General features: G+C 44.0%; 1 protein-coding gene across 1 annotated transcript in view; it reads right to left on the reverse strand.

Annotated features, from left to right (window-relative positions):
• The window catches only part of AK4 (adenylate kinase 4), a 45682-nt gene extending 39055 nt beyond the window's left edge, over positions 1 to 6627 (reverse strand). Inside the window, exons 1-2 of the mRNA XM_073357432.2 lie at positions 6428 to 6627; positions 5750 to 5931 (exon numbers count right to left, since the gene is read on the reverse strand). Coding sequence (XP_073213533.1) covers positions 5750 to 5894 — 145 coding nt within the window. The 5' untranslated portion in view covers positions 5895 to 5931; positions 6428 to 6627. The remainder of the gene's footprint in view (positions 1 to 5749; positions 5932 to 6427) is intronic.
• Positions 6628 to 17048: the final 10421 nt, after the last annotated feature.

A 17048-nucleotide genomic window follows, 5' to 3' on the forward strand; every position in this document is an offset into this window, starting at 1 on the left:
CTGTATACTGTCATGAACTTTTCAACAGCTGCTGCTTGACACCCAGAAGTGGCTGCATTTCAACAGTAGGTGGAACAATCAATTTTATATGCACCTTACCTGCACTGCATAGTATTTGTAGGAGATCCTTGGATTAAAATTCCTATTGGAGCATAACATTGAAAGGTTTCTTTGAAGCAAGAAAGATTGTCACCATCTAAAACGTTAACCAAGTAGTGCATAATATAGATTCAGAATGGGAATACACAGGGCCAAGTTTGGACTAGTTTACTGTAGGGCTAGCTTTAGCTAGCACATGGTATACTTGTAAAGGAAAAGGTGAGAACTGAAATAGAATTCAAGAAAGGCTAATAATTTAGGCCCCAATCCTGCCAAGATTTATGCAAATGAGTAGTCCCATTGAACTAGTAATGCACAGAGCAGCAGTGCTTTTTGTTTGCTGTAGTATTGTCCCACCCCTTTTTGTAAGCCTCCACAGAAGGGGTTTGTTTGCACGCATCCTTTTTAAAAAAAATGCAATTAAACTTTAAAAATAGACAATTTGGCTTTGCTGGACTAAAGTGATTAAGAATGTGGCCTTAAAAGGCCCAACTACAGGCAAATTGTATTTCTTCATAGAGTTTAAGACTAGAATGAACAATTAGATCATGTAGGCAGGCCTCTTGTTTATCACAGGCCACGACTTCTTGTGCATTAGTGTCAAGGTTCCTCCCCCACTCTGAACTCTAGGGTACAGATGTGGGGACCTGCATGAAAAACCTCCTAAGCTTATCTTTACAAGCTTAGGTCAAAACTTCCCCAAGGTACAAAATATTACACCTTGGACAGGCCGCTACCACCACCAAACTAATACTGGTTACTGGGGAAGAGCTGTTTGGACGCGTCCTTCCCCCCAAAATACTTCCCAAAACCTTGCACCCCACTTCCTGGACAAGGTTTGGTAAAAAGCCTCACCAATTTGTCTAGGTGACTACAGACCCAGACCCTTGGATCTTAAGAACAATGAACAATCCTCCCAACACTTGCACCCCCCCTTTCCTGGGAAATGTTGGATAAAAAGCCTCACCAATTTGCATAGGTGACCACAAACCCAAACCCTTGGATCTGAGAACAATGAAAAAGCATTCAGTGTTTTACAAGAAGACTTTTAATAAAAAATAGAAGTAAATAGAAATAAAGAAATTCCCCCTGTAAAATCAGGATGGTATATATCTTACAGGGTAATTAGATTCAAAAACATAGAGAACCCCTCTAGGCAAAACCTTAAGTTACAAAAAAGATACACAGACAGAAATAGTTATTCTATTCAGCACAATTCTTTTCTCAGCCATTTAAAGAAATCATAATCTAACACATACCTAGCTAGATTACTTACTAAAAGTTCTAAGACTCCATTCCTGTTCTGTCCCTGGCAAGCGCAGCATACAGACAGACACAGACCCTTTGTTTCTCTCCCTCCTCCCAGCTTTTGAAAGTATCTTGTCTCCTCATTGGTCATTTTGGTCAGGTGCCAGCGAGGTTACCTTTAGCTTCTTAACCCTTTACAGGTGAGAGGAGCTTTCCCCTGGCCAGGAGGGATTTCAAAGGGGTTTACCCTTCCCTTTATATTTATGACAATTAGGGTTTATCTGCACAGCAAGCTAGACTGTGAACCTACAGCACGCCAGAATTCCGCACACTAACAGACCACGCAGACCCTGCTATGCGCACTAAGAGTTCCACAGAACTTTTGAGTTATGGAACTTTTAGTATGTGGCAGCAGGGTCCACATGGCCAGTTAGCACACAGCAAGATGGCACACTGAGTCACATCCTGGCTTGCTGAACACTCACCCCGTCAAGTGGACAAGCCATTAGTGATTCATAATTTTTAAAATCTCCCCCTTTACTCTTTCCTCCCTACCCTCACGCACTTGGAGTTCCCCTCACACACACCCTCCCTTAGTGTTGCAACAATAGGTTTATCTGACCTGGATTTTCCTGGTTTTGAAATCTAGCCATCTTTAAAATAATACTTTGATGACAATCCAACTATGTGAGTATTTCTCCAACTTAAGGAATTAATCCCGCCATCAATGTAAGGGACAGCACATATTATCTAACGACTACAGCACTGCCTGTAGGTCACATATTAAAAAAAATACTCAACTGAAAAAAGTTCACACTGCTGTCTGAATGTTATATCTACTTTTGTTACAAAAGAATTGAAAGATGAGGGGCAAAACATTTCTCTGTTTCAGTTTATTTTGTGCAATTAATGGTTGTGTATATTCGGTTTCACTGTTCCCCCGTACAGTGAGTCAGTTTCCTCTCTGTGTAGGACTTTCAGTGTAACAGAGGAGAAAACAGCATTTTGGGGAAAAAGAGAACTGATTGCCTAACCATAAAAGTCAACAGAGAATTTGGGGGCCAGTGTAAGATATTTTTCAATTCACTTCTTAAAGTTAGTTGTATTGTCACAGCACCAGCTATGGACCAGGGCCCCACTGTGCTAGGGGCTGTACAAAACACAGAACCAAAACGCTGGCCATGCTCCAAAGAGATTAGACTCGGTCTACTTATAACACAACACATGGATGCAACGGGCCAGGGAAGTACAAGGAAACAGTAAGACAATACAAATTAGTGTAACAGGCAGCAGTCTTAGCATATAAAATGCCTAAGTTGACTGCATCCATTTAAATTACAACTAGCACAAGACCTCTTCTAATGCCAATAAAGTCAAAGCTCTCAGGAATGTAAACTGGACATGGAAACTGCAGGCATTCCACATCTTCCTGTCCCTCTAATTTTTAGTTACCTCAGTAAGAATACTTCAGAGGAAACTCACACCTCTGCTCCTGCACAGAATTACATCTCCAGTGAGGCCAGCAGTTCCAGGTTGAAACCCAACAAGAACTGCTGCACACTTATCCATTCCAAACTGTTCCTGGGCACCACATGGTCTGTGCTGTTGTGCAGGAACTCCAGTGTGAACCTCTTGAGGGAGGAGAAGAAACTCACATTGAAAGGGAAGGAGTGCGACAAAGGAAGAAGGAAACGAGACTGGACTGAAGAAGGAACAGAAACTCAAAATGGGAAGTGGGGAAGAATAAGGTGGTAGAGGGAAAGATAGGCAAAAATAAGGAGACGTGGAAAAGGGATGTGAACAGTCTACCATAAGAGGAAAAATACTGAGATCTAGGCAAGGCCTACAGTAGCAACTTTTGCTAGTATATCAATGTTGGTTAGGTCTGCTGTGTTTTCTGTAACATTTCTATACCACCGAAGCCCTGGTGCAGAGGCAAATTATAGCGGCATAAAGATGCTTGTGCCAGTATAGATAATTATGCTCAGGAAACCGGTACAACTAAGCTATAATCAGTAAAAGTATTTTTGCCAGTATAAGCAGTGTTAATGCTAGGAGGGTTTGCTTGCACAGGTACCAGAAAACTTCTTCTAGTGTAGGTCTAGCCCTAGAGAAGAGAGACAAGAGAAAGAAAACAGAGGGAATAAGAGACTGCTATTTGCTAATTCAGGTGGTATTTACATAACTACCCACCTTCACACCTGAAAGTGAATAGCTAATATTAATACACAAAGGAAATAGATTCTGGGATCCTCACTGAAATTCTATACCAGGGTGATAAGTAGACAAGGCTAGACCCTAGCTTGCATATGGAGCACACGCCAATGCTCTGTTAATGAGGGGGAATGAACTCCCCCAAACAGATACCACTGAAATTCAACCGCTGGCTCTGTTAGTCTTTTCATTACGAAGCCTGTTTCTGACGAGTTTATAACTTGGCCATAAACACTGGCTCCGAGATGAAACTTGGCGTATAAAAGGCTTAAATTCCTAAAGTGAATATTTTCGTTTCTAAGTTACAATGCCAATTTACCATTTATATGTTAGAGGAAGAAATGGCACAAGTTTTTATTTTAGAAAAAATAAAAATATTTCCAGAAGCAACCAAGTTTGAGCCAGTTTCATAACGCCTAGCTCTAAGAAGCCCAAATTATTTCCCCTACCCAGAGCTGGGAGAACTATGAGGGGCATGGGACTGTCAAGATCTTTTCCCATGCCTCTAGTTGCCCTGCAGCCCATGTGTCACTGCAGACTTTTCTGTTAGTATGACCTAACTCACTACACTACACAGGAGATAAGCGGACAGGCCCATGGCCGTGCCCCGGCACCACCCTCCACCCTGAAAAAAGAACCAGAGAGAAGTCTCTGCTGCCACAGATGGAGCCCCCCTACAGCACAGCTCCACAGTACAGTACACTTCACGGCACAGATGTGCCATAACCTGCCCACATGCAGCAGAACTGCACTGGTTCCACTAAAAGAAAAGGAGGACTTGTGGCACCTTAGAAACTAACCAATTTATTTGAGCATGAGCTTTCGTGAGCTACAGCTCACTTCATAGAATAGAGCATAGAATTCTGCCTTACCCAGAATTAGAATAACTTCGAAGTGAGCTGTAGCTCACGAAAGCTCATGCTCAAATAAATTGGTTAGTCTCTAAGGTGCCACAAGTCCTCCTTTTCTTTTTGTGAATACAGACTAACACGGCTGTTACTCTGAAACTGGTTCCACTGCCTTTCGAGCCATATGTGCCTGTAGAGGGGATGAGATTTAAAGCTTTAGCATTTAAAACTAAGCAGACAACCCCACTGAGATATTTGTAACACTATATAAGTAGGGAGCTATTTTTCACAATGAATTATGAATTGAGGATACACAATAGTTAGGGTATCACAAATTCACAGCATGTACACATATTTACACCAGAAGCCATTTACCATTTTGTAATATTTTTACTCAAAGTTAAGTGTGCTATATTTCCCCAAAACCACAGCTACCAGTGGATGAATGGGCACACACTAATTATTTATACAGGCTTCTTCTGAACCTCAATTACTATGTATGAAAGAATCACTGTAAACTTTTCAGAGAAAACTATTTAAAAAAAATTAACTGTGTGGATTTAGACAAGAAAACCAGGGAGTTACAATTTTTCACACAATGAAAAAAACAAACAAGCAGCATACAAGGTGAATAGTACATTTAAAAAGTTGTAATTGTATTCATTGATATTAATAACTCTGATAAGAAAACCATCCCTTTAAACTGCACACAGGAAAAAACCTACTACAGCAGCAGAAAACAGTGAGTGAACTTAACCCCTGTGTATTGCAAATCGTGCAGAGAGGCACAATTGTCTCCTGTTTCGGATAACTTGTTGCCGTTTTCATTAACCAAGAACTCTATTGCTTCTGTAGGGTTTTTTGTTTTGTTTTGTTTTTTCTAAAAACGAGATCCATAAGGTTAATCTGGTTAGGACGCCAACCTCTCTAAAGACTGGTCAGCCTCATTACGCACCACATCAGTGGACAAAGACTGAATTACAACATAACAAAAATGTAAAGAATCTGTTGGAAGGTGCTGCTTCTCTTCGCCCCCGATTACACTGTAAAAGCGGGTTGTGCAATACACTGAGCAACACACACAAGCCTGTCGACTGGCTCCTTGAGCGACGGTTGCTAGCCAGCGGCGAGATCATTTTGCAAAGGGCCCGATTTCATGGCACAATTCCCCTCTCGGGACAAACAGCGTTTAGGATCATCTGCCCCGATGGATCCCCGAGCCGCTTCGCCAGCCCGGTTGGTCTACAACACAGGGCGCCTCCTGCATGCAAGGAAACATGTAGGCGCTTCTGGGTGAGCAGATCCTCCACAGCTGGGCACTCCCCCCCCCCCCCACTTACCGCTCTTTGCCCTGATGTTCTCCCGCAAGAAGTGCCCGCTGGAAAGGTGCTGGAGCCCGAAGCTCTCGGCAATTCTCTGGCACACGGTCCCTTTGCCAGAGCCGGGGGGGCCCAGCACGACGGCCCGCAGGAGCTTGGAAGCCATCGCCGCCGCTCACGCGCTCAGAGCTCCCCGCTGATCCCTGCGGAGCGACAGCGACCCCAGCAAAGTTACAGAGCAGTGGCCTGGGCAGGAGCAGCCCCTCCCGATCAGAGCGGGCTGGGGCAGAGCCCGCCGGACCCCGCCAGCGCCAGGCCCTGCTACATCTCCACCCAGCGGCCCCGAAGTTACAGCGGAGGCGCCTGCAAATCGCGCGGGGGGGGGGGGTTCTTTACACGTGGGCAATTCTCCCCTGCGGGCTGTAGCCTCCAAGCCGCCGAGTAACTGAGTTCCTGGGGCTCCTTAGGGACCCCCACCGACGTCGGTGCCACTTGCAAGGGGAGGGGGGGGGGCGTCCTCCTTCCCACCCACCCCCTACCCGGATTGTACCCACGGCACTTCCAAAGAGCCACCTTCTCCGGGAGGGAAGCTCAACTCGCTAATTTTTAAAGGGATTGGGGGCGGGGGAGGAAAGGGGGGGAAACTCCTGCAATATGGCGTTTAAAAAATGTGCGAGGGGTTGACACGCTACTACTGACCCAGCACAGCACACAGCAGGCTGCCGCTCCGCCTCGCCTCGCCCCCGCCTGTGCCTTTAAGGGAGAGCGTGGCGGCGGCGCCCCTTTGCAAAGGCAAGCCCCAGCCGCGGGAGCGGGAGCAGCCGCGCGCGCTAGCTAGCTCCGAGCGCTCGCACTCGCCGGCCCCGGCCCGCACAGCGGCAGGGAAGAAGACGGCCAGTGGCGAGCTGTCACAAACCCAGCCCCGCCCCCGGAGGGCCCGGCGCAATGGGATCTGTAGTCCTATTGGTGCGTCTCTCCCACGCCCACCAGCAAACTGAACCGCCCACAAGGACTACAAATCCCAGCCGACCACACCAGCCAGCCGGCTTCCCTCCCAGCTCCCTCGAGGAATGTCTTGGGTCCAGGGCAGGGGCTCTCCAGCGGGGGGTTGGGACCCCTCAGGGGGTCCTGAGGTTATTACATGGGGAGGGGAGGGTCAGGAGCTGTGAGCCTCCCCCATAAACCCCACTTTGCCTTTGGCATTTATAATGGTGCTAAATATATTTAAAAGTGTTTTTAATTGGGGGGCGGGTGTCACACTCAGAGGCTTGCTCTGTGAAAGGGGTCACCAGTACAAAAGTTTGAGAACCACTGGTCTAGGGGCAACACTTAAGACCATAAGAACAGCCATGCTGGATCAGACCAATAATGGTCCATCTGTCCTGTCTTCTGACAGTGGCCAGTGCCAGATGCTTCAAAGGGAATGAAGAAAACAGGGCAATTTACTGACTAACCCCCATCCCCTGATGTCCAATCCCAGCTTCTGACCCTCAGAGGCTTTGGGATACCGGAGCATGAGGTTTGCATCTTGACCATCTTGGCTAATAACCACTGATGGACCTGCCCTCCACAAATTTACCTATTTCTTTTTTTAACTCACTTTTGCCCTTCACACCATCTCCTGGCAATGAGTTGCACAGGTTGATTATGTGTTGTGTGAAGAAATATTTTCTTACCTTTGTTTTAAACCTGCTGGCTATTTAATAACTCTTAATTGGGTACCCCTGGGGTAGTCATTAACCCATAGAAACTCAGAGGAGGAGTCTGGGGTGGGGGGAACCTACATTTAAAAGCAATTTTTAAAGGGTACTACTCCCATAATGTTGTGTAAGTGGCCCAAAATCATTCATTTGCCTTACAATGTGTAATTTTCATGGTTAGTCTTTCAAAACATAATTTTTTTCTCAATGAAATGCTTTTTAGCAACTCCAGGGCATGAGACATTAGGCACCGAATTAGGGGATGTCTCTTAAAGTACAAAACTCGAAAGAGAGGATTCATTCACATACTTCATCACTGAAAGCTAGTAGATATGTTGCACTGGAACAGCGTGTTACCGTATGGGTTATTATGAAAATAGCTGTTATAAAAATGATTTTTCAGACTACGGTTATTGTGTGTGTAGAATGTGTGCACACACAAAATATTTATAATGTAGCAGACTTGCCAAGTCTCATTCAGTTGGGAGCCTCCCTTGTTTTGAATTGTTTATAAAAGGAAACTGACAAGATCCAAAATTACACTTTTTTAAAAGCAAATATCTTACTAGTGTTACTAATAACTGTATAATTAAAATGGAAGGATATTTTTAAATATCACCTTTCCCACCTTTGCTGCTTGTTGATTCCTCCTTCTGCCTGGACAATGAAAACCGACTAGTCAGGTGACTTTCTGGTTTGATGCTGTCAGGGTTCTTTCCCCAGTCTGAGCTCTCGGGTACAGATGTGGGGATCCGCATGAAAGACTCCCTAAGCTTATTCTTACCAGTTTAGGTTAAAAACTTCCCCAAGGTACAAACTTTGCCTTGTCCTTAAACAGTATGCTGCCACCACCAAGCATTTTAAACAAAGAACAGGGAAAGAGACCACTTGGAGACATCTTCCCCAAAAATATCCCCCCAAGCCCTATACACCCCCTTTCCTGGGGAGGCTTGAGAATAATATCCTAAACAATTTGTTACAAAATCATCAAAGACCCAAACCCCTGGATCTTGGAACAATGGAAAAATCAGTCAGGTTCTTTAAAGAAGGATTTTATTAAAAAGAAAAAAGAAAGGTAAAAATAATCTCTGTAAAATCAGGATGGAAAATACTTTACAGGGTATTCAGATTCAAAACACAAACTCAGGACAAAACCTTAAAGTTACAGAAAACAGGAATAAACCTCCCTCTTAACACAGGGAAAATTCACATAAAGCAAAAGATAAACTAATCCGCCTTGCTTGGCTTACCTATACTGGTTGCAATACTGGAGACTTGGATTAGGATGCGTTGGAGAAGACGGATTTCTGTCTGGCCTCTCTCAGTCCCAAGAGAGAATAACCACGTAAACAAAGAGCACCAACAAAAGCCTTTACCCACCCCCCACCCCCAAGATTTGAAAGTATCTTGTCCCCTTTTTGCTCCTTTGGGTCAGGTGCCAGCCAGGTTAGCTGAGCTTCTTAACCCTTTACAGGTAACAGGATGTTGCCTCTGGCCAGGAGGGATTTTATAGCACTGTATACAGAAAGGTGGTTACCCTTCCCTTTATATTTATGACAGATGCACTAGCATAATGCTGCAATATCTGGTAACATGCTTCATGTTCACACACAGAAGCGATCCCAACATTGTGCAAGTGTTATAAATATCGGTAGTAGATTTCCTTCAAGCCAGGCTAACCATCATGTGGTTCTTCACTCTGCCAATCTCCACCATTACAGTGCCACTGAAGACAGGAATCATTAGTGTAATAATCCCAAGAGCACAAATAGTCTTCCCACTACTGTCCCATAGTGCACTGGTCAATGCTTAGGTGGCATGTCTGGTCTACTTTCTGCATGGAGGACAAGCCACTTACCTGTACAAATAATGCTGCACATGCAGCTTTTGATTTTAATATGTATTAATGGGGATTTATTTTGCAGGCTCAATGAATCAGGGAAATAGTGTCTGAGTTCTAATGAATTAACTACTACTATTGTTCAAAGTGTGGATAAATCCTAACACGAGAGTGAAAATGTTTATATCTCCCTAGCTCTCCCAGTGTCCCCTCCTTTCTGGGAATCATGGGATCTGGCTTCTATCCCTAGCTTTGTCATGGACTTGCTCTGTGACCTGGGACCTTAGTTTTCCCATTTGTAAATGGGAAATTAATACTTACTCACCTTTGTAAAGTGCTTGGAGGCCTACAAATGGAAAAGTGATATGGGCCTGAAATCCCCATGCTTGCAATGAGCCCATCTCCCAGGGCACATAGTTGGAGCCGGTGAGATGCCCAGCCTAAAGCTCCTATCTACCCACCAAGAGCCCATCTCCAGAGGGAGCAGAAAGTATTGAAATCTACAAACTGCTGAATCCTTGACCTGTGTGGTCTCTTTATTTAAAAGCTCCCCTCTATTGCTAGGTGATGAGAGATACAGAAAGCACTACAATAGCACTGAATGCTAACAAGATGCGGAATAATAAAAGCTATTCACCCATAGCTGACAAGGTCCAGTGTGAGATTTCATGGCAAAGATTAGGAAAAGGAGATGTTCTGGTCTGTGGGACAAACCAAGAATCCAGACTAAATGAAGCAGAAGCAGTAAAGGATTAATTGTCCTTAGCTGGTGCCTACTCCTCAGAAAGGAGTCTCATTTTCTTCTTTCAGCTACTTGTGACTAGAGTCCAAAGCAAGAAAGTATATATAAAGTTCATCACACAAGGAAACACAATAGTACAGAGCTCCTGCATTCTGGCTTCAGCTCTATTTAATTCTGTTGTCAATTCCCAGCATGCATAGGAATAAAAATGCTTGGCTTTATCAAGAGAGTGCACTGCATTGCTTTCCTCTTTTACTAAAGAAAACAAGAAGCATCTCTTCCTTCACACCCAGGGGCAGCCAACTAAAGCAAGGCTGGCTTTAGGGGGTAACTCAAGCAGGCTTCTAGGAAGTTTAAGTAAGGGATGTCATCATAGTTATACATAGGAAAAGGTTCATTCCTGTCTCCTTTGTATTCCTATGTGAGCATAGAATTCTGCCTTACCCAGAATTCTGTCTGACCACACAGGAGCGCTAAACTCATGCCTTTCACAGTGGGAAAGGTAGATTCCAGGTGGCATGCTGTTGTGAAATGATTACGTATGTATATTATGATAAAGCATTTCCTGCAGGTCCTTTTTTTGCCAGTACACAATGTCTAACAATAGTTTGGGTTGAACAGCACAGATAAAATCTGGTAGGGATCCTAGTAGGGTGTTTTGTTTGTTTATTTGCCTTATAAAAGTGGCTGTCCCCAAGAACAATAAATACAGCGTATACTGGGGAAACTACCGGTTTTTCAAATGGTGTCATGAAAATGTTGGTGGTAGCAGGTCCCCTAATGGAATGAGAAAGGAATGCAGACATGCCCATGGTTAACAGCTTTATATTCCCCCCATCACTTAGCCCCCTATTATGTTGGGATGAACAGGTTTCCATGGAATTGGAAACATGACTTTGCCATGAGGGTTTTACATAGCTAGTTCAATCCCCTTGCCACTCTGACTGCTGGTTTATGCTTTCCTCCACTGGCTACTAACCGTGTTTCTTAGTGCATCTGATGCCTTCGGATGAGTAATAATGGCTTTGCTGTCATGAATTAGCATCTGCTGTAGGAGGGTAAGTCTCAAATGTTAACCGACTCAATCTTAAAATTGTGACCAAAATTACTTGATTTTGTCTAAAGTTTTGGAAATCCTCCAATGAATTTAATATTGCATGATTTTTAGCAAATTAATAACTGCAAAACAGGTTTATTAAAGTTTAACCTTTCATTCAATGGATGGAAACTCAAAGAACATTGTGCTTGTACATGAGAGCCAAAAAGGTGTCTATCCAAGCTAATAAATAACATAAAAGGTGAGAAGTCAATCAGATATTTAACATTTTCAATTTTGAATCAGTGGTTAAAGTAAATTGAAAGGGAGGAGTGATCTCTCACTGACTAGAAAGAAAGGAGGGGGAGCTCTTGGCTTTTAGCAGAAAAGGGGGAGCTGTGTTCTCCCTGCCTCCTCCCCAGGGCCGAATCTAGGGGCAGGAGACCACCTGGGGTGCCAGCCTTGGAGTGGTGTTTTTGTTGTTGATAGAATGTTTGAAGTAAAAATGTTTCAGGTATTCCATATATGGATTCATTTTTCCACTTACCTCCTAGAATGTTCTGGACCTTCGCAGAATCTCGTAGAACCTTCCCGACTTTCTGAGAACTACATTTTCCTTGAACCTCTTAGAATATTGTCAGCCATGCCCTTGTAGGTATATAAGTAGCGGGGCATCGCCAGCAAGGTATCAGAAGAAGTGAGAGCACAGCTGCAGTATTGTGAACCTTGTTTTAATTGTGTAACTGTGAAAGTGTATTTGTGTTTTAAGCCTTGAAGAGTGTAAGTAGCAACTAATAAAGGACATACTTAATGAGATGCCAGAGATATCTATCAAATCCCTGTCTACTCAACAATATAAAAGAAATACTGTTATTTCTTTTGCCATGCTTAACACGTAATGTTTGATGACTTTCTAAGACTGTGGAACATACACTTTTCCCTAATACTGTCTGTTTTCCCCCGTAGAAAATAAAAGATGCCTCTGAAGAAGCTTTCAGGAGCCCAGTATAGGAAGCAAAAAGCTCAGTTGCAGTCTAGTTTGCAGCAAAGGGCACATTTGATGGGGAAATATCTGGAACAGAACAACACAGACTGGGCTTTAGGGCAGTAGCAATCATCCCAGTGCAGAAGAAATAGAGGAGCAAAGCATAAATGATGGAAGTCCTATTACTAAGGAATTAGCAGATTTACCTGAAGATAAGGAATGGAAATGTGAGGAAAAAGTGATGGAGAATCGTCCAGTTTTCCTGGTGGTGTGAAGGAGAGTGATAATAGAGAAGAATGTGGCTCCCATGAAAAGGAGAGTGATGACAAAAAAATCTGGTTTATGTGAAGGGAAGAGAAATGAGCAAGAAGAATCAGTCTCGCATGATGACAGAAACAGCAGTGACAAAAATTGCACACCACAGATCTATACATCAGATCCCACTTTATGGCCAGCGATCCTAAACTCTGCTGATATTGATCAATTTTGAATGGGCCAGGCAAAATCAAGGATATGATGTTTCACGTAAATGAGCAGATGTTTCCCTTGACTCTTCTCAAGGTCATACTGCAAAAGAGTATGCAAGAATAGTGAGAAACTAAATTGGCATTGGCTAGTTTACTCAAAATCAACTGACAAAGTGTTCGGGTTTTGTTGTAAAATATTTCACAAGAATGCCAAATTGTTGCTTGCGCTTTCTGAGTACAATTACTGGTGTAAGCAGAGTCAGGATGGGCTCCACCCTGACATCTGGTGGTGAGGTGTCGCAAGTTGTGGAAAAGAACTTCAGGGGCTGATCTCATTTGCATAGGCACACCCACCCTGCCTAGAATGAGGCCATAACTGCCCAAATGGTCACTTTGGCTGTTGTGAGATCCCCAGTGTCTCTGTTATTGGGGCGGGAAGAATAAATTGTTATTACCCTGATTATGGGAACTGTGCTTGGAACTGTACTTGGCCTTTTGTTACGATGGAGGGACTCGCCATCAACTAAGTAGCACTCGCTAGGCAAGGGACATGGGTTCCAAAACCGTGAATTGAGAGAGACTTGAGACAGGTATTAGTACCTGGTGGTGTGGGCCCCTTTGTGAGGGCCTGAAGCACCAATTGCACCTCTGTCTCTCTCCACTGTGGAATGTCAGAGCTAATTTTGGGTCCATTAAGAGTCTTGCTACAGGTACTGTGCTGCATTCACTTTGGCCTTATGGTGCACCAGCACTAAGGCTCCCACTACTATGAGCTGAAATCACCGAGAGCTGAAATCACTGAGCACTGTGTCAAGTCGTGGGGAGCCGGAAGATCTAGAATGCAGCGGTGCTGTTCGTGGATAGGCTGTCGGAGTGTTCGTGAGACGGCGAGCTGAGCAGAGCTGTTCGTGAGACGGCGAGCTGTGCAGAGCGGAGCTGGTCGTGGTGGAGCGGAGCTGTTCGTGAGACAGCGAGCTGAGCTGAGCGGAGCCAGTCGTGGTAGAGCGGAGCCGTTCGAGAGACAGCGGTGTGTCCATGAGATGGTGAGCTGTGCAGAGTGGAGCCAGTCATGGTGGAGCAGAGCCCTGTGGGGCAGTCAGCTTCAGGACACGTGAGGTGCCCCTTACCTCTTTCCCCCCCACACAGGCACATTTTAGCCAGACTGGGGAGTAACACTCTGCCGATGAACTTTTGAACTCTGGGGCTGGACTTTTTGGACTTTGGGTGATTTGTGGATTGCTGGACTCAAGAGACGTTTGGGTTCTGGGACTCAAGAACCGGAGGGAAAGGATGTGGCTCAATTTTCTGGGGTGGGTCTTTGCTCATGGTTTGGTTAATGAACACTAGTTGTGGTGTTTCCCCAATTTAATGCTGATGTTGTTTACCTCATGTTATTAAAGATTCTCTACTACACCGAGACTCTGTGCTTGCCAGAGGGGAAGTATTGCCTCTTTGAGGCGCCCGGGGGTGTGTAAGATTTTCCCAGGTCACTGGGTGGGGGCTCGAGCCAGTTTTGCATTTGCTTTGATGAGAAGGAACCCCTGTGTACTGAACCCGGCCCTTGCTGCTATCAACTTGGCCTGGCAGAAGGGTTACACTGGCATAACTTAGCTGATGCTCTGAAGCAACATGAAAAGTTACGTGGCCATTTTATGTCCTACTCTGAATGGATGGATCTTGAGTCCAGACTCAAGATGAATAAATGCATAGACGCAGAAAACCAGGGCATTATTAATGTAGAAACCTAGCATTGGAGGATGTGCACGAGCATCTGATCTGAATTACCCTCTTCCTTGCAAAGAATAATTTGGCTTTCCAGGGTTTGACGGATAAGTTGTTCACTGAACAGAACAGTCATTTCCTTGGTTTGGTAGAGTTCCTTGGGAAATACGACAGTGTCTTGCGTGAGCACCTATGCTGAGTAGTTTGTAAAGAAGCTAAATGGACCATTACTGTAGCAGAACAATTCAAAACAAATTGATTGACCTTATGTCAAGGAAGGTGCTTGATAACATATTGACGCAGCTTCACAAAGTGAAGTACTATGCCATAATAATGGACTGCACTAACCGACATAAGTCCCAGTGAAAAGATGTCATTGACAGTAAGATTTGTTGACAACAAGGATGGCTGTATCCAAGTAAAGGAACACTTCATCTGTTTCCGATCTGTGGGTGACTCTACTGGAAAAAGCCTAACAGAACTGTTTATGAATGTTTTGAATGAGAATAAAATAAACCTTTGGGACTGCCATGGCCAAGGCTACGACAACAGTGATGTCCAGGCAAGGATTCTTGCGCTGAATCCAAGTGCTTTCTTCGTGCTGCCGTTCCCTCAATGTGGTTGTGTCAGATGCCGTGTCATCTTCTTTAGATTCAGTATCTCTCTTTGGAGTACTGCAAAGGATGTATATCCTGTTTTCAGCATCAACTATCAGGTAGAACATGGAAGATCCTCACAGACAATGTTACACATCTGACAGTGAAGCCATTAAGGGACACTAGCTGGGAGAGCCGCATTGACAGCGTAAGGCCAGTGAGGTACCAAGTGACTGAGGTTTATGACACCCTGATGGAACTGGTACGGCTGAGTAAAGCCGAGGCTGGAATCCGACTGCAAAGCCTGGCAAACCAGATCACTGACTTCAAATGTCTGGTCTCAGTTATGGTTTGGCATGATATCCTGTTCCATGTAAATATTGTAAGTAAGGCATTACAAACTCAGTCAATGGACATTGCGGTTGCTACTGCTTTGATGAGAAGCTGCTTGATTTTGTTGTGGCCTACAGAGACAACGGATTTGAAGATGCTGCCAAAGAAATGGTGGAAAAAACTTAGGAGTTGAGCCTGTCTTCAAGAAAACTCGTATTCATTGGAAGAAGCAACAGTTTGGTTATGAGGGCAGAGATGAGGTGATGGGAAGCTTTGAAGAAAAATTCAAGGGGGAACTTTTTTGCTCGCTGGTTGACACTGTTTGAGTGTCCATCAAAGAAATATTAGGACAAATGAAGCACCACAAAAAGACCTGGGGGTTTTGTATGACCTTAGTAAGCTGCCAGCTGACAGGAAAACACTCTAGAACAATTGTACAGACCTTCACCTGACGCTGTCTCAAGGGGAACATTCAGACGTCAATGATAAAGACCTCTATGTCAAAATGGACAACATCCAGCACATTTTGCAACACAGGAAACACTTTCCACTCCAAGTTCTCCAATTATTTCATGATGCAGAGCTGAAGGACACTTTTCCTAATTCCTGGAAAGCTTTGAAGAATTGATGCTGCCAATCACAGTCGCAAGTGGTGAGCGCAGTTTTTCGAAGCTCAGGCTCATTAAAACATATCTTTGATCGACGATGGCCGACAAGAGACTGACATCGCTTGCTATTTTATTGCTTGAAAATGCCATTGGCCAGTCTTTGGATCTCTCTGATGCTGTGCTTCAATTCAGGAGGGCAAAGGCAAGAAAAGTGACCTTTTGAACTAAAGGACTTAAGGTTAACATTCTAAGGTTGTCACTTACTGTAACACTAGGTAATACTGGTCCACGCAGTGTTGGTGCACAGTTCAATTTCTTGATGTTAGTACATTTCAGTTATTCTTAAAATTAAAAAGTTTCTATATGCTTAGAGGAAATTATTCTTATTTGCTTATATATGCATGAATAAATACAGGTTCTAGCGTGCAAATGTATCATCTTATATGACAGGGATAAATCATGCATGCAGATCATGCATCAAAGTCGTGAAATGAGCTACAAATGCAATAAAAATAAAGTGTTCAAAAGTTTAACAAATGGGGGGTGCCGTTTGCTTGAGGGCTGGTCCTGCTCCTCCCCACTCTTAAAACTCCTGGTTTTACTAATCTAAGGTGGTGTTAGTAAAAGACCTAACAGGTTTTTTAGTAATGTGGTTTCTTGACTTCAATGGGAGATTTGCCAGACAAAAGACAACATGGTGTTGCCCATTGTTTCTATTTTGTAAATGTCCGCCTGGGATACTGTCATGGCTGGTTGGTAGACCTACAGTTTTATCTACCTTTGCTCTTACAGCCATTTGCAGTCTGCATAATGCTTCACATGTGAAACTATTTTTTTTAAATGCTTTAACCTTTTTTCCAGTCATATCAACTTCTGCCAGCAACTTATAAATAACCCAACATAACAAACCCGTGGGTGTTTGTGTGAAGAGGATCAATTCAGGGAGAAAACAGATTTCAGTTTCACAGGTCCAAATCTTTCATATCAACATGGAGCAGACAAGTCATTTTAAGAATGATTAAAAATGCTTTAACATCTCAACTTTTTTTTATTATTATGACGAATGAACAGAGCTCAAAGTTGGTATAGCTCAGCAGAAAGCGGCGTGGACATTGGAGGCATTTGATCAAGCAGAACAGGGTCTGGTCTCATCTTAACTGCTTCTGGTCTCCTGATTGTAAATCTGGGGCAGAATGTGAGTGAGGGGTGACTTTCTCTACGAGACGGTTAAATCCCACAATGCAAGAAGGGGTGCCCTCTGGTTGCTTGTCACTCTGACAGTTGGGACGCA

This window comes from Lepidochelys kempii, chromosome 8, assembly GCF_965140285.1.
Source record: "Lepidochelys kempii isolate rLepKem1 chromosome 8, rLepKem1.hap1, whole genome shotgun sequence".
Lineage (NCBI taxonomy): Eukaryota > Metazoa > Chordata > Testudines > Cheloniidae > Lepidochelys > Lepidochelys kempii.